The sequence below is a fragment of the Apodemus sylvaticus genome, chromosome X (assembly GCF_947179515.1).
Source record: "Apodemus sylvaticus chromosome X, mApoSyl1.1, whole genome shotgun sequence".
NCBI lineage: Eukaryota > Metazoa > Chordata > Mammalia > Rodentia > Muridae > Apodemus > Apodemus sylvaticus.
In genome coordinates, this window is record NC_067495.1 from 36,778,372 (window position 1) to 36,797,977 (window position 19,606).

The following is a 19,606-nucleotide window of genomic DNA, read 5'->3' on the forward strand; positions in this document are numbered from 1 at the left end:
CAGAAAGGTAGGACTGTAGTCAGGAAGGCAGGCAGGCAATCAAGAATGCAGGAGTACAGGCAGGAAGGCAAGCAGGAATGCAGGCTGGAATGCAGGCAGACAGCCAGGAATGCAGGCAAGCAAGAAGTCAGACAGGAATAGTGTCAAGAATGCAGTCAGGTAGTCAGGCAGGAAAGCAGGCAGGCAGGAATGCAAGCAGTAACTCAGGCAATAAGGCAGGTCGGTACACAGGCAGGCAGGAAGTCAGGAAAGCAGGCAGGAATGCAGACATACAGGCAGGCAGTCAAACAGGAGTGCAGACAGGCAAGCAGGCAGGTGGGCAGAAATGCAGTCAGGCAAGCAGGAAGGAAGGAATGCATGCAGGAATGCAGGCTGGTAGGCAGGAATGCAGTCATGCAGGAATGCATGCATACAGGCAGCCAGGACTGCAGGCAAGAGGGCAGGGCTGTAGGCAGGAAGCCAAGACGGCCGACAGGAATGCATGCAGGGAAGCAGGAATGCAGGCAGGAATGCCAGCAGGAATGCAGGCAGACAGGCAGAAATACAGGCAGGCAAGAAGTCAGGCTGGAATACAGGCAAAAATGCAGTCAGGCCGGAAAGCAGGGAGGCAGGAATAGAAGGAGTAATGCAGGCAAAAATGCAGGTGGGTATGCAGGCAGGCCGGAAGTCAAGAAAGCAGGCAGGAATGCAGACATATGGGCAGGCAGTCAAACAGGAATGCAGACAGGCAAGCAGACAGGTGGGCAGAAATGCAGGCAGGAAGGAATCCATGCAGGAATGTAGGCTGGTAGTCAGGGATGCAGTCAGGCAGGAATGCATGCAGGCAGGCAGCCAGGACTACTGGCAAGATGGCAGGACTGTAGCCAGGAAGGCGGGACTGAAGACAGGAATGCATGCAGCAAAGCAGGAATGCAGGCAGACAGGCAGGAATGCAGGCAGGCAAGAAGTCAGGCAGGAATACAGGTAATAATGCAGTCAGGTAGTCAGGCAGGAAAGCCTGCAGGCAGGAATGCAGCAGTAAAGCAGGCAAAAAGGAAGGTCGGTATGCAGGCAGGCAGGAAGTCAGGAACGCAGGCAGGAATGCAGACTTGCAGGCAGGCACTCATACAGGAATGCAGACAGGCAGGCAGGCAGGAGGGCAGAAGTGCAGACAGAAATACAGGCAGGCAGGCAGGACTGCAGGCAGGCAGACAGGAAGGAATGCAGGCCTGAATACAGGCAGGCAGGCAGGAATGCACAAAGGCAAGCAGTCAGGCAGGAATGCAGTCAGGCATGAATATGCACAGGCAGGCAGGAAGGAATACAGGCAGGAATGCATGCATGCAGAAATGTTATTTTCTGAGAATCCAGTAAATGTCACATACAATTTTATACATGTTTATATGTGAGTCATTGCTCTATATAGAAGTCCCGGTGCAGCACATTTCACCTGTAGACAGACATGTCTGGAAATTTCTCCATAGGAAAAGGTGGTGGTGTCAGGTTAGCTGCATTTCTATCAGTATAACCTAGTACATTTGTAGTAGATCTATCAGACCTTCAACTTCCTGAGGGACAAGCCAGAGCTCCTGGGAAAGATGGAGAGGCACAATTGAGCTCAGGCACTCCAGGTACTGTCTCAACTCATAAGTGCTGAAGAGCTAGGGGCCAGTCCCAGGCAGATGCAGCTTTTACCTGTGAGACATTCGCAGAGTTACCTAAGGACAAGGAAGGTGGCATGGAGTCACAGCAGGAGTTAAACAGCAAAGAGACCCTGCAGGCAGCCTTTCCAAGGGCATTCTAGTGCACACAAAATGTGCAACATCCCTGCAAGTGACCCAGACAACAGTCCACCTCAGGAGACAAGGGTCCCATCTCATAAAGAGGGCACATCTGATCGTAACACAGATTTTCCATCAGCTACTGTTGAGATGGAAGTTGGTGTGCATATGCCCAGCTTCTCCTAATGGTACCTCAGAAATGGGTACCTCATGCTTGTGTACAAGTCTTGCTGTTGCGTCCTGAATGCTGCCCCTTCAGTCACATCTCTATGTGTGTCAGTTGTGGAGGAAAGGGAAGATTGATGCAGAAGAGGAACATTTCTGTGAAACCAAGGGAATAATCAATGTGCTTTTCAGAAACAAAACAACTTCCTGAACTCAGAGGACACTACCAACCTCAAAACAAATCAATATTTATTTCTGGAAATGTAGAAATTGTAGTTTAGTTTGTTTTTCTGGATTTAATTTCTGAGCACAGTATTTTCAGATATTGATTATACATTCAATTTTTACCTCAATATTTTATATCCTCTGCAGCCAATACATCTTGGTCTTGGGAATGTGACTATCATGTTAATGATAGTAATAAATACCAACCGCACTGACACACACATAGAAAATCTTGAATATGTGGAATGTGTTTCCACTGACGTATCAGAACAATATTTTACATGTCATCCTGGAAGATCTTTGGTGACTAGTCTCAGGTTGTAGTCATCTGTGAGGAGGATGCTGTGGTTGTTTGGTTTTATACACAGGATCAAATTTGCATTTGTCCTGGAAGAAATCTTTGTCAGTTCTCATGAGTTTTTGTGTGTCTGAGGAACTAGAGTCCTTGCTATGATGGTGACCCTTTCAAACAGTACAGGTTCACTCGGAAATTCATCCAGTCTACACATTCACCCAGGTTTCCTTGGCCTAGCAGATTGACCTTGTATTAGTTTGGGTTCTCTAGAGTCACAGAACTTATGGATAGTCTTTATATCGTTAGGGAATTTGTTAATGACTTACAGTCTATAGTCCAACTCCCCAGTAATGATCAGCAGCAGCTGTGCGTGGAAGTCCAAGGATCTAGCAGTTTCTCAGTCCCACGAAGCAAGCAGGCAAGGAAGAGTGAGAGAGAATCTTCCTTCTTCCAATGTCCTTATATATCTCCAGCAGAGGGTGTAGCCCAGATTAAAGGCTGTAGGTCTCCAACAGAGGGTGTGGTCCAGACTAAAGGTGTGTGCATCCATGCATTTAATCCCAAATGATCTTGAATTCGGAGATCTCCTTGTCTTACCCACTATGCTTCAAGGTCTCCATGCCAAGATCCAGGTCAGAAACTTATATCTCTGAGCCTCCAAATTAGGATCATAGGTGAGTCTTCCAATTCTAGACTATAGTTCATTCCAGATATACTCAAGTTGACAACCAGGAATAGCCACTACAATCCACTCCTTGTCAACTTGACACAAATAATATCTCATGTCCACATGAAACAATAACAAGATTGTGAATATGCCTAACATGATATAGCTATTCCTCGTACAATCGCAAATGCATTTGTAAATTTACAGTGGGGAAATGTCCCTTGGGAACATTCTTTTAGTGTTTCAATACCAATTGATGTTAAAGGGATCGGAAGAAAGACAAATGCATCTTTAACAAAATAATATATAAGCATTCATATTACTTATAATCCTCCTTTCTGCAACTGGTTATGTGGCCTTAGCTGGAATTTATAAAACTACCTTCCTCTGCTATCAATTCTGTATTTCCTTCATCTTCGGCAAGCACCTCAGCAGGTCTTGGCTCTTTTCCTGGAGGATTGACCCATACCTTCATTCCTGATGGGTCTGTGTGCTTTGTCATCCTCCTTGGATTAGGATGTTGTAGTTTCCCATTGACTTTAATCACAGGACATGGTAGTACTAAGAGACGCCCTAGGGAATCTTCTGCACTCCAGACATAATCCTGCTTACCTCCATTGTGGAGAGGCAATCCAAATTCCCCATGGTAATCTGGATCAATCATCCCTCCTAACACTGTTATTCTTTTCATAGCCTGTTGGTTTAAGGGCATTAGAAGACCAAAATGGCCAGGGGGAAGTCTGAGCTTAGAGTTCAATGGAATGTTTCTTGTGGCTCCTGGTAGGAGCACTGCCCCCTCTGGAACAAAAACCTCTAGGCCAGCAGAACCTGAAGTTGTGGGGACAGGAAGCAAAAATTTTCCTAGAGGGTCACTAGGAGTGATAGTGAGTGGAACTGTTCCCTTTTCTACCCCTTGAATCCTGGATCCATGGATCCTGGCTATGGGAGAAACTGTACCATATATTGAACGCTGATTCCAAGCATATACTGCCTTCTGAAGAACTCTGTCCCAGCCCTCCATGCTATTGCCACCTAATTGGCACCATAACTGTGTCTTCAAAAGGCCATCCCATCTTTCTATCAGACCAGCTGCTTCAGGATGATGGGGAACATGGTAAGACCAGTGAATTCCATAATTATGGGCTCACTGTCACACTTCTCTGGCTGTGAAATGAGTTCCTTGGTCAGAAGCAATACTGTGTGGAATACCAAGTCATTCTGTGAGTCCACGGATGGTGGTTTTGGCAGAAGCATTACGTGCAGGAAAGGCAAATCCATAACCAGAATAAGTATCTACTCCAGTAAGAACAAAACGCTGTCCTTTCCACGGGGGAAGTGCTCGATATAGTCAACCTGCCACCAGGTTGCTGGCTGGTCACCTTGAGGAATGGTGCCATATCTGGGGCTCAGTGTTGGTTTCTGCTGTTGGCAGATCTGGCATCAGCAGCAGCTGTAGCCAGGTCAGCCTTGGTGAGTGGAAGTCCATGTTGCTGAGCCCTAGCATAACCTCCGTCTCGGCCACCATGGCCACTTTGTTCATGTGCCCACTGGGCCATAACTGTGATGGCTGGGGAAAGAGGCTGACTGTCCACAAAACGGGTCATCTTATCCACTTGATTATTGAACTCCTCCTCAGCTGAAGTCACCTTTTGGTGAGCATTTACATGGGACACAAATATCTTCACATCCTTTGCCCATTTGGAGAGATCCATCCACACACTTCTTCCCCAGATGTCTTTCTTACCAATTTTCCAATTGTGATCTTTCCATGTCCCTGACCATCCAGCCAATCCATTGGGTACAGCCCATGAGTCAGTGAACTGTCGTACATCTGGCCATTTCTTCTTCCAAACAAACTGAAATACCCTGTGTACTGCCCGATGTTCTGCCCACTGTGAAGATTTTCCTTCACCTGTATCTTTCAGGCTTGTCCCAGAAAGGGGTTATATAATGCTGCAGCTGTCCACTTCTGGGTGGTGTCTGCATAACATACAGAGCCATCAGGTCCTAGTCTTCTCTTCTTCAGTGAACTGGACATAGGGAACACCCCATCAGGCTATAGGCGCATGCTTGGCAGCAGATGGCATTGTAACAGGAGTAGAAACCATAGGCATCTGAGCAACTACTTCATGTAACTTGCTAGTGCCTTCAGGACCTGCTCTGGCCCGATCACGTATATACTACTTCCATTTGATAATAGACTGCTGTTGGGCACGCCCTACTTTATGACTTGGAGGGTCGGATAACACCCAGCTCATGATGGGCAGTTCAGGTCTCATAGTAACTTGGTGTGCTATTGTCAAACGTTCAGTTTCCACTAAGGCCCAATAGCAGGCCCAGAGCTGTTTTTCAAAGGGAGAGTAGTTGTCTGCATATGACGATAGAGCTTTGCTGCAAAATCCCAAAGGTCTCTTCTGTGATTCACCTACAGGGGCCTGCCAGAGGCTCCAAACAGCATCTCTATCTGCCACTGACACCTCAAGTACCATTGGGTCTGCTGGATCATATGGTCCAAATGGTAGTGCAGCCTGCACATCAGCCTGGACCTGTTGAAGAGCCTTCTCCTGTTCTGGGCCCCACACAAAGGTAGCAGCTTTCTGAGTCACTCGGCAAATAGGCCTGAGTAACACACCTAAGTGAGGAATGTGCTGTCTCCAGAATCCAAATAGACCCACTAAATGTTGTGCTTCTTTCTTGGTGGTGGGAGGGGCCAGGTGCAATAACTTATCTTTCACCTTAGAAGGAATATCTCTGCATGCCCCACACCACTGTACTCCTAAGAATTTCACTGAAGTAGATGGTCCTTGAATCTTGGTTGGATTTATTTCCCATCCTCTGATATGCATATGTGTTACCAATGAATCCAAAGTGGTTGCTACTTCCTGCTGACTTGGTCCAATCAGCATAATATCATCAATATAGTGCACCAATGTGATATTTTGTGGAAGAGACAAACGATCAAGGTCCCTTCTAACTAAGTTATGACACATGGCAGGAGAATTAATATATCCTTGAGGCAAAACTGTAAAGGTATACTGCTGGCCTTGCCAACTGAAAGCAAATTGCTTCTGGTGGTCCTTATGTACAGCTACTGAGAAGAAGGCATTTGCCAGGTCAATAGCTGCATACCAGGGTCCAGGAGATGTGTTAATTTGTTCAAGTAACAAAACTACATCTGGTATAGCAGCTGCAATTGGAGTTACTACCTGATTTAATTTTTGATAGTCAACTGTCATCCTCCATGATCCATCTGTCTTCTGAACTGGCCAGATGGGAGAGTTAAAGGGAGATGTGGTGGGAACTACCACCCCTGCATCTTTCAAATCCTTGATTGTGGCAGTAATTTCTGCAGTTCCTCCAGGAATACGATATTGCTTTTGATTCACTATTTTCTTTGGCAGAGGCAACTCTAAAGGCTTCCATTTTGCCTTTGCAACCATAATAGCCCTCACTCCTCAGGTCAGAGAACCTGAGAATTCTGCCAATTTCTGAGTATATCACTCCCAATTATACATTCTGGAACTGGGGAAATGACCACAGTATGTGTTCAGGGAATCACTGGACCTACTGTGAGTCGCACATCAGTCAAAACTTTATTCACCTGTCCTCCATAAGCCAGTATTCTAACTAGAGGGCCACAATGTTTTTTATGGATCTCCTGGAATCAGTGTCAATTCAGAACAAGTATCCAATAGCCCCTTTGTGTGTTCCCATGAGTGTGTGTTTCTGAGAAACTAGCGTCCTTGTTATGATGGTGACCCCGTCAAACAGTATACATTCACTCAGAATTTCATCCAGTCTATACATTCACTCAGGTGACCTTGGCTTACCAGATTGACCTCATAATAAATAAATTCTCAATGAGAACATCAGCTAAATGCTAGAAAAATGCATGCCTGAGTGTGTGTGTGTGTGTGTGTGTGTTTAGATTAGGTTGATTCCTATTAGGGTTTCAGGGGAAACATAAAGGTGTAAGAAATGTCACTCTAGATGGAGCTGTATTATTTGGGGGACTATCTGAAGGGAAAGGTTTCAGAGCCTTAACTAATCAACTTCTGGATACCAAATAGCGACACCCTCGTGGGAGTGAGCCCCCTTCCCCTCTTTATGCAGAACTCTGTGCTTGGCACCCAGTCTGAGGTGACCAGGCATGCAGAGCTTTGTGACATTTTTATTGAGACTGAAAGTTGAGGAGTGCATTGTTTTCGCTGTATCGGGGACCCACAGGCTAGAGGGTTGATCTGGATCTGTACCCCTTTGGGGTCTGGAAGCAAACGGGATCCAGGGCCTGCAAAGAGCCTGGTCCCCGGTTTCCATATCTGAGGATTTGGGAGGCTGAAGGCCAATCGGGGAGGTCCTCTGAGTTTCCATGATGCCTCAGCGCTGACTTGGGGGATGAGACCATCCGCTGCCATGTGTATATTTGGTAACAGGGGAGTCCGGAACGTTTTGTGCGGTTCCTGAGTTTGAAGGAACTTGTGCTGACGTGTGAGACAGAGCACCTCGGCAGTCCGTCATATCCGGTGGCTGTTGGACTCAGCGCCATTTTGAGAGAGTTCTGGAAGGGAGGTCGCCCCGCTGTGCCAGCTGAGGTAAGAATTTCAGGCTCCCCGGAATCCTGTTAGAACTGCTGGTCCCCCAAATCATGCATGTGCATCCCTTTGGCCTCGCTAGCTCCCAGTCGGCTAACCTGGTGGGAATGATCTCCTGCCTTCTCAACTGTGGAACGTATCTGCTGTGGCTGTTTTCAAAGAGTCCCTGAGGAAAGGCGAGGGAAAAGCTGTCTGAGTTAGAGACACAGCTAGGTAGCAGTGGACTGTGGAAGTCCTGGTTGGTCAGAATGACACCCGTGATATGGTGTTGATGATGTGCCCTGCTCCAAACAGGGTGCTCTCAGGGGAATGAGCCCCTACCCCTGTGAATGCAGAGACTTTGTCCTAAGGCTCCAGTTCCCAGGTGACCAGAAAGGCACGGTCACGTGACCTTGTTATTCTGATTGAAAGTTGAGCAGTGCATTGTTGAAGCCGCATGCAGGATCCGCAGGTCCAGAGAATTAAGCTAGATCTGAACCCTTGACGGGCCCTGAAGCAAACGGGAGCCCACTTACTCCAAAGAGCCTGGTCCCCGTTTCCATATCCGAGGACTCGGGAGCCTGAGCACTGTTTGTTGAGGTTCTTTGAATTGAACAGATACCTTAGCACTGCCTTGCTGGAATGAGACCATCCACAGTGATCTATATCTGGAGATGTGGGGCTTTCGGGAATGATTTGTGAGGTGCCCCCACTTTAAAGGAAGCTCTCTGCTGACTTGTGTTACAGAGAGCCTCTGCAGGCTTCCTGTTTTGGAGACTTTGTGGACTTGGTGCCATTTTGAGAGAGGAGGGGAGGTCGCCACCAGGTGTGCCAGTAGAAGAAAGAACTTCGGACTCTGAAACCTTTCCCTTCAGATGGTCCCCAAATAATAATTCAGTTCCATCCCTTGTCTCAGCCTAGCTCCCAGCTAACACTGTGGGAATGATCTCTTTCTTGTCTATTCTGGAGAGTTTCTAGGGTCTCCCTTTTCCAACATTCTGTGAACTGTAGAGACAGGGGCACCCTTGTGGGAATGAGCCTATACCCCACTTTATCTGGAAAGCTGTCCTTGGGTTCCATTTCTGAGCTTCACAGTCATTCATTACAATGTGACATTTTTACTGTGAAGTGAACTTGGTTCTTGAAACTATCTAGGAAATAGTCCCAGAGAATTAAGCTAGAGAGCCACAATTTTAAGTAGTTTTGTGATTGAAGAAAATTGTATACCCCAGAATCTACGGGGGTACATATGTCCTGCTACTAGCTGAGTAGCCAGGCATAATTATATCAATGTGAGATGTGTTTTCCTTAAGTGTTCAGCCTGTAGTCAGTTAATCTTACTTCCCTGGTTGGCCTCACAGCTACTTGTACACAGTCCTTACAATTTAACTCTATGGATAAAAACATATGAGAGTGGAAGTATTGGAAAATACAATGGTGGGTGTGGGACATAAAACCATACCAAGAAGTTTGGTAAGGTAGAGTCCTGAGACTTGGTGGGCACACACCTGAGGATTAGCTGACTCCCAGCTTTCTGGCAGACTCCTGACATGGAACAGGTGCCATGCTAATCACACAAAAGAGATGTGACCTGTGGTCACATTGGCTTAAAACAGAATTCTCCATGCTAATAAGGTACCAAGATGCCTAGAAGGCTTTGCCAATTAGCTTCCCATCACAGACATTCCTCCCTGCAATGGTACTCAATCTGAGATGTGGGGCATGGGTTTATGCATCCATTTTCCATCTCGACAGTAAACAGGTTGGAACCACAGACTATTTCTTTTCAACAAGTTCTGCTGTGGAATCCATCAAGGCCTTGACCTTAAGAGCTTCAGCCTAATGTCCCTTAGAGTCCCCTCTCTGTGCTTCTGATCATAATCACCAGCAAGCCAACTTCTTTCCAGCCAAGGCCTATTATGCCTGCTGGAAGGACCCAGAGCACCCCTTTCACCCCATCACAGGGCTAGAAGCAGTCCCCAGACTTTGAGACCCTGACTCCCTCAGCTAAGGGTTTGCCTATTTTGTTGCTGTTTTTCAAAGAACCAGCTCGTGGTTTGGCTCATTCTTTATTTCTCTTTGTTTCTACTTGATGGATTTTAGCCCAGAGTTTGACTATTTCCTGTATTCTACTCCTCTTGGGTATATTTGCTTCTTTTATTATCCAGAGCTTTAGGATGTGTTATAAGATTTAAGAATTTGGGGCTCTGAAACCTTTCAGATTATATGATCCCCCCAAAAATATTGCTTTGTCTCTTGTGACAGCCTAGCTCCCAGTCAGCTAACCTTCTGGGAATAAGCCATTCTTCCTGAATTCTAGAGTGTTTCCAAAGTTGCTATTCTCAAGCATTCTAGGAGGACAAGCATTGGAATAGCTGCCTGGGTGAAACTGGAATACAAGTGTATACAGTTGAATTGCAGCTTGTATGAGATGGCTTCACATAGTATAGATTTTATAATTCGACCTGCACCAAGCCAGTGCAGGGATTGTGGAATGATCTTCCAATTCTTCCTTCTCTGAGGACTCTGTTGTTCTATACCATATCAGAAGATCTCTGAAATGTGCAAGGTATGAGATTGTTGGTCTGTATGTAGCCTGGGAATTTGGTTTGTTGTGGTGGATTCAGGGTCCAAGTTTACAGACAGCTGAGCTATATTTGTTTTTTGGGGTCAATCCCTGAGTCATAAGGAGGCTATTTAAAAGAAACATGCTGGTCCCCAGTGTCCATATCTGAGGACTTGGTAGCAACATGCTGGTCCCCAGTGTCCATATCTGAGGACTTGGTAGCCTGTGGACCACTTTTGAGGTTCCTTGATTTTTTAATGGATACCTTGTTGTTGGCTTGTGGAATGAGACCCTCTCTATTCATCTATATCTGTTGGTGTGTTGTGTTGTCAGAAACATTTTGTCAGGTAAGTTATGTTTAATGAAACCTCTGTGCTTCCTCCAGATATATCTGGGCACATTCATATCCATGGAATTTTTGGACTAAGCTCCATTTTGTGGACTCCTAGAAGGGAGATCACCTCACCTTGCCAGTTGAGGTAAGAATTTCACACCCCCTTGAAACCTTTCAGCATAGATGTTTCCTCAAATAATACAGCCTCATGCCTATGGCCTGCCTAGCTCCTAGTGGGGTAAGCTCATGGGGTTTCCTCAATTCTGGAGAGTATCTTATGTTGTCATTTTGAAACATTCCATGTGGAATGAAATTACTGGTTGTTTCTAAGAGTTTTTAAGGGTGTACTATGGAATCTCTGGTTGTGTCAAAGAGCACCACACCCTACAGTTTTAATGAGGTAACCCGCAGCAAACAGGGGCAGTGCTGCGGGATAAGTTCCATCCTGTCTCTCTCAGAGGACTCTGTCCTTAGGCTCCATTTGAGAGGGTTCACAGAAATGTAGGACAATGTGATATTTTTACTCTGGATGCAAAGGGAGAAAAGGATTGTTGAAGCTGGTTCCAGGACACAACAACAGACAATTATGCTAGGTTAATTTCCTTTTGGTGTCTTGAAGTATACATTAGCAAGGTATAGGATGGTATGTTCTATAAATATCAGTTAGATCCATTTGGACCATATCTTCAGTTAGTTTTACTGTATCTCAGTTTAGTTTCTGATTCCATGATTTGTCCATATTTGAGAGTGGGGTGTTGAAGTCTCTCATTATTATTGTGTGGGATGCAATGTGTATTTTGAGCTTTATTATAGTTTCTTTTATGAATGTTTGTGCCCTTGCATTGGAGCATATATGTTCAGAATTGAGAGTTCACCTTGGTAGACTTTTCCTTTGACAAGCATGAAGTTTCCCTCCTTATCTTTTTGACACCGTTTGGTTGAAAGTCAATTTTATCCATTATAAGAATGGCCACTCTAAGCTTGTTTCTTGCAACTGTTTGCTTGGAAAATTGTTTCCAACCTTTGACTCTGAAATAGTGACTGTCTTTGTCACTGAGGTGGCTTTCTTGTATGCATCAATATATTGGGTCCTATTTACACATCCAGTCTATTAGTCTATGTCTTTTTTTAGAGAAATTGAGACCCTTGATATTAAGAAATATTAAGGAAAAGTGATTGTTGCTTACTGTTATCTTTTTAGTTCAAGGTGAAATTCTGGTTGTGTTGAAATCTTCTATTGGGATTGTTGAAAGATTACCTCATTGTTTTTTCTACATTGTGTTTTCCTGCCTTCTGTTGGTATTTTCCATCCATTATCCATTGTAGAGCTGGATTTCCAGAAAGATATTGTGTAAATTTGCTTTTATCATGGAATGTCTGGTTTTCTCTGTCTATGGTAATTGACAGTTTTACTGGGTATAGTTGTCTGGTCTGACATATATTTTCTCTTACAGTCTGTATAACATATGCCCCAGATATTCTGTCTTTCATAATCTCTGCTGAGATGTCTTGTGCAATTCTGATAGATTTGCCTGTATAGGTTACTTGACCTTTTTCTCTTACTGCTTGTAATATTCTTTCTTTATTTAGTGCATTTGGTCTTTTGAATATTATGTGATTGGAGGAATTTCTGTGCTGGTCCAGTCTGTTTAGAGTTCATCAACTACTATTGTGGGACTGCTGTAAGGGAAGGATATGCTCTTTGGACTATATTGAGTGATGTTTAGTGTTGTGGATTCCAGAAGATGCCTGTTGGGCAGTTGGAGTGTGGGTGAACACTATGCCACCAAGCTGGACCTGGCTGATATGTAAGGTCTGGGAAGAGGACCATCATCTAATTCTTCATCTGTGCCATGGGTATATTCAAGAATAGGTTTGCTGGAATTATGTGGCCTAATCTGGACAGGAGGTCCAGCCTTGCAAGAGATCTACCAACTTGAACAAAAAGAGTCCTCCTCAAATCATTGAAGCAGAGAATTTAGCTAGATTTGCATGCTTTGGAGATACTGAGGCAAACAGGTACCTAATTAGTGGAAAGAGCCTGTGCCTCAGTGTCTTTATTGGAGGACTTGGGATCATGAAGTCCATTTTGTGAGGTTCATTGAGTTTAAAGCATCCCTCAGTGCTGACTTTAGGTAATGATCCAGTCAACAGCCATGTATATATATATATATATATATATATATATATATATATATATATATATATAGTCACAAGGGGAACATGTGAATATATTGTGGGGTGCCTTGAGTTTAACCTTTGTGTTGTTTTATGATATAGAGAACCTTGCCTGCCTATTCTCTTGGTGACTGTGAACTCGCTGCCATTGTGTGAGACTCCTGGAAGGGAGGTGGTCTTGCCTTGCCAGTTGAGGTAAGAATTTCTGTTTCAGTCCAAAGTTTACACAGAGATTGTTCCCCTTAGAAAATATCACTTCCTGCCCAGGATTTCATTTTGATAAAGAGACCTCCCTTTGGGTTAGCATAGGTCCAAGTAGAGCTCACATGTAGGATTGAGCCCTTTACTCCATGATAATGGGGGACTAATGATAGTCACTATTTTAGTTCTGTGGTAGGAGGAGTTTGAACACCTCCCTCAGTGAAAAGCTCACAAGAAAGTACTGTGAAATCTCTGCTTTGATGAGTGATGCCAAAATAGTTAGGATGGAGAATGTAAAATGCATCAAACAGGGACCATCTTCTGAAATAAGCACCTTCCTCCCTTCACTGTCTGGGTACTGTAGCCATCAGCCCCATCTCAGCAATCAGGGATCAGCAATCATCTTAAAATAAGGATTTGGGAAGAGAGTGGGTTATTGGAAACTGGTTTCTACATTGTTAGGCCCAGACAACATAGCTACCTTGTATCATTTTCAGGAACTGGAAACAGGTGTGGGCTGATTTAATGGGACTGTGTCTGTATCCAAGCTGACAGTTATGCATATAGGGAGCTCCTGGACTCAGTCCCATCTTGTGACATTCCATGTAGAAAGACAGCCATACCATGCTTTCTGAGTCCAGGTGAGTACTTAGGGCAGGTCAAAGGTTTCCATCAGGATATATAAGGACCAAGAGTATTTCAGATTTCTCCATTCGGTTAGCATTGCTTGGAGTATATAACATGCATGTTGGCATGAGCTGCTTGCTGGGTCCAACTTTGTGAACAGGAACATATATAAGAACTTCCCAGGAATAGGGGTACATCATGTTCAGGGAAGAAGTTAGATCTGAGAGTGGACCGTCAAAGCTCCAGTACAGATAAATGTCATTTAACTTTATAACTGAGCTCTAAACATAGTCCCACATGCAGGAATCAGCCTGTGCTTGCTGTCAAAGAAACAGAGGAGAAATTGTGAAAATTTACATCAGCCCACGTCTCTCTTTGGCTGGAATGAGTACACCTGGAGGGACCCATGGCTCCAGCCACATGGGTAGCAGAGGATGGCCTGGGCAGATATCAGTGAGAGGAGAGGTCCTTGGAACTATGAAGGCTCATTGTCCCAGTGTAGTGAAATGTCAGGACAGGGAAGCAGTAGTGGGCAGATGAGTGAGCAGGGGGAGGGGTGATGGAATAGGTGCTCTTCAGAGAGGCAAATAGTAAGGGCATAGCATTTGATATGTAAATAAAAATATTTAAATTACTGCCACTTTATAATAGTTGTTCAACAGAATTGCCTATGTAGTGACAGGGCTCACCACAGCAATGAACCTGTGTTATCTGTGGAATTCCTATCCAGAAAGGATACTCTGTAGTTCTTCCTGAACTCTCCTAAATCCGAAATTAAGCAACCTTCAATCTCCAGAACAAAATTGTTTTGTGTTCTGTGAGTCATTGGATGTAGATGGTATGGTCAGGCAGGAGTACAGGACCACAAATAAGGGTCCCTGTTTGTTTCAGGTTAATCAGTGGGTCAAAGTTGATTAAATGCAGGCTGTCTATAGGGTATAGGGCATCTGAAGTCCACCAGCAGCTTGTGTTTCAGTCACAAAGGAATCAGGAATCCCCTCCATGGAAAGTCTCTGAAAGTGGCATCCAAAGGCAACAGTATCCTAATGCTAGGAGTGTCACTAGGCAAGGAGCTGAGTCCTATAAGAGCCCACTGTTTGGTATCCAGTTTATATCATGGCTGAATCTGCTTTATCTGGGATGCCTCGATTATAATAGGGGCTTTGCACTTTATCTGCATCTAGACTCTGAATGCATGTGTCACCCCTCTGATCCCTGAAAAACTGGTTGTGACTCCTCCCTGAGCATCTGCCTGTAGATGTGTAAGTATGGGGAGGGACTCATTCCCTCACAAAAATTAAGGCACATCCTGATCTCTAGGAATGCCACAAAATTGTTTAGAATCCTCCAAGGTACCAGTTGCATGGGAAGAAGCTCATTTTCCAAACCAATACAGCTTTGCTCCAACACTCTCAAAAGACTACTATGTTACTTGATTACCTGGCCCATTTATCTTTAGTGGGGCTTCTGCAAATAACTCACACACACCCTTTTTTCTTACTGATTTTATGATTCTCAGAGCAGAGTCAGACGAGAATAATTTCTCAAAGTGGACCCACTTAAATACAATTTGGCTACACTTAGATCAGTTCTCTTTACATAGCTTATGTTGAGACGTTTTTTTATATTTTACAGTATTAAATATTTTTTATTGATAGGTCTGGAGAAGATATAGCTCTCTAGCATCTAGTCTTGGTGAGAAACAAGTGTGAATTGTAGTTGAATTCAGCTTCATGTTTATAGATATATGGTCAGAGTCTTTTTCTGAGGTCCATACATAATGACTTCCTGGTGTCCAACAGCAGTCAAGGTAAATCTAGAGTCCAAGGAGGACAGCAGACCACATGTAGTCTATGTGAAATTCACCATTCACATTGTTTTCACACCTGCTCTCACAAGTTTGTGAGCCCCAACCCACTGTTATAATGGTAGGCTTCCTTATCACTTCTCTCTTCTGGAAGGAAGGTGAGCCTCTCTACTGAAGGATATTATCAGAGCAGCCGAAAAACCATCTAAAGGTTACCAGAGAAGGTGTTCAGAATTCATAAGCAGTCTAGGTGAGTTTGAGTTATGATGTTGAGAACTAAAGGTGAGGAAATGTATAAACCCCTCCACAAGAAGGGATGCCACAATACCTATTCACCTACATCAATGTTTTCTGAAGATCGCTCGGTATGTGGGTACTGTAACTGCCTCTTGTTTACTAGACTAGGTAGCTATAGCTATGAACAAATATCACAGGAGCATCAAATCCAGATAGTATCCTGGAATGTATGAGAAAAGGAACACCCTGTCATGGGGCCCATAATCACTTGTCACATGCCTGACCCACACAGTGCTGGGTGAGAATGTCTTGCTAACTACCCTATCTTGTTTCCAGGTCACTGGTCTCAGGGCGCAAAAATCCTGGTTAAGTGGACTTTGACCAGAGTCACCAGCGCGAAGATCTCAGTATTGTCAGGGCAGAAGGTGAGGACTGCCACTCTCCTGCATCTAAACAACATGAAAAATGACACATGCCTGCCCTCCTATAGGCTATGAGAAACCTAGAGTCAACAGAGTGTTTCCCTCACCTTATTTCCTCTTTCATTTGTATGACAGAAACAGGCTCTTGGCTAAAAGAAACTAGGCCGAGATCATCAGTTGAAGCAGTACAGTCCTTGTCATTGATGAAGGAATGTGTTGGGAACGTCTGACAATTCAGGACACATGAAAACCATTAAACTGTAACTGCTCTTGTAATTTACATTGAATAGGTGTAGCCACACTTGAAGAACTCTTAATAACTTTTATTAATTTCCAAAATTTGAACACTTAAAACTTTGCTACAACCTAGCATCAGGTCAGTGTAAAGTCCCTGACAGGGAAACCTGAGGGACTTATATGATCATAGAAGACAACATTTATCTTAAGTAATGTTAACCAACCTAAACCCAAATTTCATCTCTCTCTTATATTTAGGAATAGGAAATAAGTTACCAATTAGTTGTTTGTAGCTATGGAAAGGTGTAAACATGTCTTATAATTATTGCAACATGTAAGGCATGAAAATCTTCCTCTGAGATAGTGTTCTTAGTTGCGGTACATAGGCAAACTATGTACCCTCAGAACATATGGAGATGTCCATATTGAAATTATGTAGCAATGTATACATCATCCAAGAATATAGACACTCCACATTCCCTGGCCTTATGGTGTCCCTGAGGTCATCTGTTTTGTGACCTGGCTGCACTCCAAATAGCTGCGTCTCTTCCTGTTTGAGGATTTCAGGATTCTAGGATTGCTTGCAGTCTTGTGACCCTAGAGCCCGACTCAGGAGATCTCAAATAACATGATATTTTGAAGGCTGTGTGAAGTGGTCTGCCATAACAGTCCACTCACTTTCTTCCTTTCTCCAACAGGCCTGTGTATCCACCTTGCTTTGACTGGTAGACTCTCCTGTCTATTGTTACCAAGGAAAAATACAATGGCTGATTCCCATAACTCACAGTACTACAACCTCCAAGAGAGTGCTCAGGCCCAGCAGGAGTTTGACAATGCCCAGGCTAACATGGAAACAGCAGAGGAAGAGGAATACACCACCACCTCTAATATGGTGTGTGGTAGTGGAATCCCAGTTCCTCCCCAGAGTCCTCAGGGAGCCTCGTCTCCCTGTGAGGCACTGGCCTACATTCCTGAAGGCTCATCTGAGGAAGCTTCAGTCAAACAATTAGAGGAGCTGGAAGACCCACTGTATTTGTTGCACAATGCCCAGAATGTAAAGGTGTATGACTTGGTGGACTTTCTGCTTACCAAATATCAAATGAATGCATTCACTACCAAGGCAGAAATGTTGGAAAGTATTGGTAGAGAGTATGATGAGTACTATCCTCTGATCTTTAGTGAGGCCTCTGAGTGTATGAAGCTGGTCTTTGGCCTTGACATAGTAGAAGTGGATCCATCTGTCCATTCCTATAACCTTGTCACTGCCCTGGGCATCACTTATGATGGGATGCTGACTGATGTCCAGGGTATGCCCAAGACAGGCATCCTCATAGTTGTACTGGGTATCATTTTCATGCGGGGAAACTTTGTCAGTGAGGAGATTATCTGGGAAATGTTGAATAACATAAGGTTGCATGGTGGTACGGATCCTTATCTACATAAAGACCCCAGGAAGCTGATCTCTGAGGAGTTTGTTCAGGAAGGTTACCTGGAATACAGGCAGGTGCCCAATAGTGATCCTCCTAGCCATGGGTTCGTGTGGGGCCCAAGGGCCTTTGCAGAAACCACCAAAATGAAAGTCTTGGAGTTTTTTGCCAGCATTAATAAGACTCACCCCAGAGCCTACCCTCTAAAATATGCAGAGGCTTTGAGGGATGAGATAGACAGGGCCAAGGCCTGGATCTTCCAGCGGTTGTTTCAATATCAGTGACCTGCACACATTCTAGTGCACTGGCAATTCTCCTCTAACATCAGATGAGACAGATCACTGCTCCAATTATTGTCCCTCATGTGAGAGTTGGTGGGAGGAGTGCACTAAACATTCTTTTTGTATTGTTTTGAGTGACTTTAGGGTTCTTGGTATTACAAAATATTAATATTCTTAATTCAAGATCCATTAGCTTTAAGGTCTTTTGTTGTGCATGCTTTGCTGTTTTTCCTGTTTGGAAGATTTTTCATTTTCAAACTAAATGATTATGATTTTTGTCTTAATTTGTAAAATGACACAGCATACCGGTGATATTGAAATTGTAATTTCCTGGGCGATGGGGAAAAACTTGGGAATAATTTAAAAAACAAGATTAAAATGAATCTTTGTCTTTAACTCTTTTGGTCTCTTGGTTAACAAATTAAAAGTAAAACTAAAAACAGCACATAGAATTTCTATCTCACAATTCTTCTCTTGTTCCCCATTCATATTAATGTCCTTTATATGTGCTGTGGAATTGGCTGAAGTTAGATGTTCCCTTACCTTTAGAAATGTGGAATACCATTGAATCCAGAGCCGTCATTTACTCCAGATAGATTTGGGTAGGATCCACAGCTCCATCAATACAGTTAGTAGTTCTTTATGACCATTAGCATGAGAACAGAAGTTTTGCAGAGGGGTCTGCTGAGGCAATGTCACTGGCGTAAACCAAGGCATTTGGGGAGTCTTAGACACATAGCAGCTTGCCAGGGCTGTATGACATATTCCCCTCAAAGTGAGCTTATTTAAGACCACAGTGTCCAGTCACTTATCACTTAGGAAATGTATCCATTTCTCCATAAGCAAGTATTAGCTTTTAAGGGAATGATAATCTGGTAACAAACCACAGTCATAGGAAGTTTAAGTAAAGAGGATGTCTGAGGCAGAGCAAGCATGTGTAAACCTAACTGGGAATTGCACGTATATTGGGTGTAGTTGAGGACAGGAGTGGGAGGGATGGGGAAATGGAGAGAGAGGATACAGGGAGAGACACCTGGAACTGGAGGACATTTACATGTGGGATATGGAAAACTAGTGTACAGAAAACATCCTGAAATCTATGAACAGTATTGTGGTGGTTTGAAAAAGCTTGACTTGTGGTTAATGCCACTGTTACTAAGTGTGTCCTTGTAGGAATAGATGTGACCATATTTTATGAAGTCACTATGGAAGTTGGCTTTGAAATGTTCCTTGTAGCTGCTTGAGGATTACAGTCTTCTCCTGGTTTCTGTAGTGTTGGCATTTAATCTAGGCTCTGCCCCACAGATACCTGGAAATAGCCAGGTGTGCCTGACTCACTGTAAAAGGGGCTGCCTGCCTCCTCTTCTCTTACTTGCTCTCTTGTTCTTGCTCCTGCTCCTCTCCCTCCTCGTTCTTCTTCCTCCTCTCTCTCTCCATGTGCTCATGGCCAGCCTTTACTCCTCTCTGTCTCTCTGTCTCTCTACCTGTCTCTGTCTCCATCTCTCTTCCTCTCTCACTTTCCCCCCTCTCTCTGTCTCTCTGTCTCTTTCTCTTTCTCTCTGTCACCCTCTCTGTTCCTCTCTCTCTGTCTCTCTGTCTCTCTGTC

At 44.1% G+C, this 19,606-nt stretch overlaps 1 protein-coding gene across 1 annotated transcript; it reads left to right on the forward strand.

The window, feature by feature from the left end:
• Positions 1-17,055: 17,055 nt before the first annotated feature.
• Positions 17,056-18,003, forward strand: LOC127674363 (melanoma-associated antigen 10-like). The gene has a single exon (XM_052170150.1). The coding sequence runs from the start codon at positions 17,056-17,058 to the stop codon at positions 18,001-18,003; it is 948 nt and encodes a 315-aa protein (XP_052026110.1).
• Positions 18,004-19,606: the final 1,603 nt, after the last annotated feature.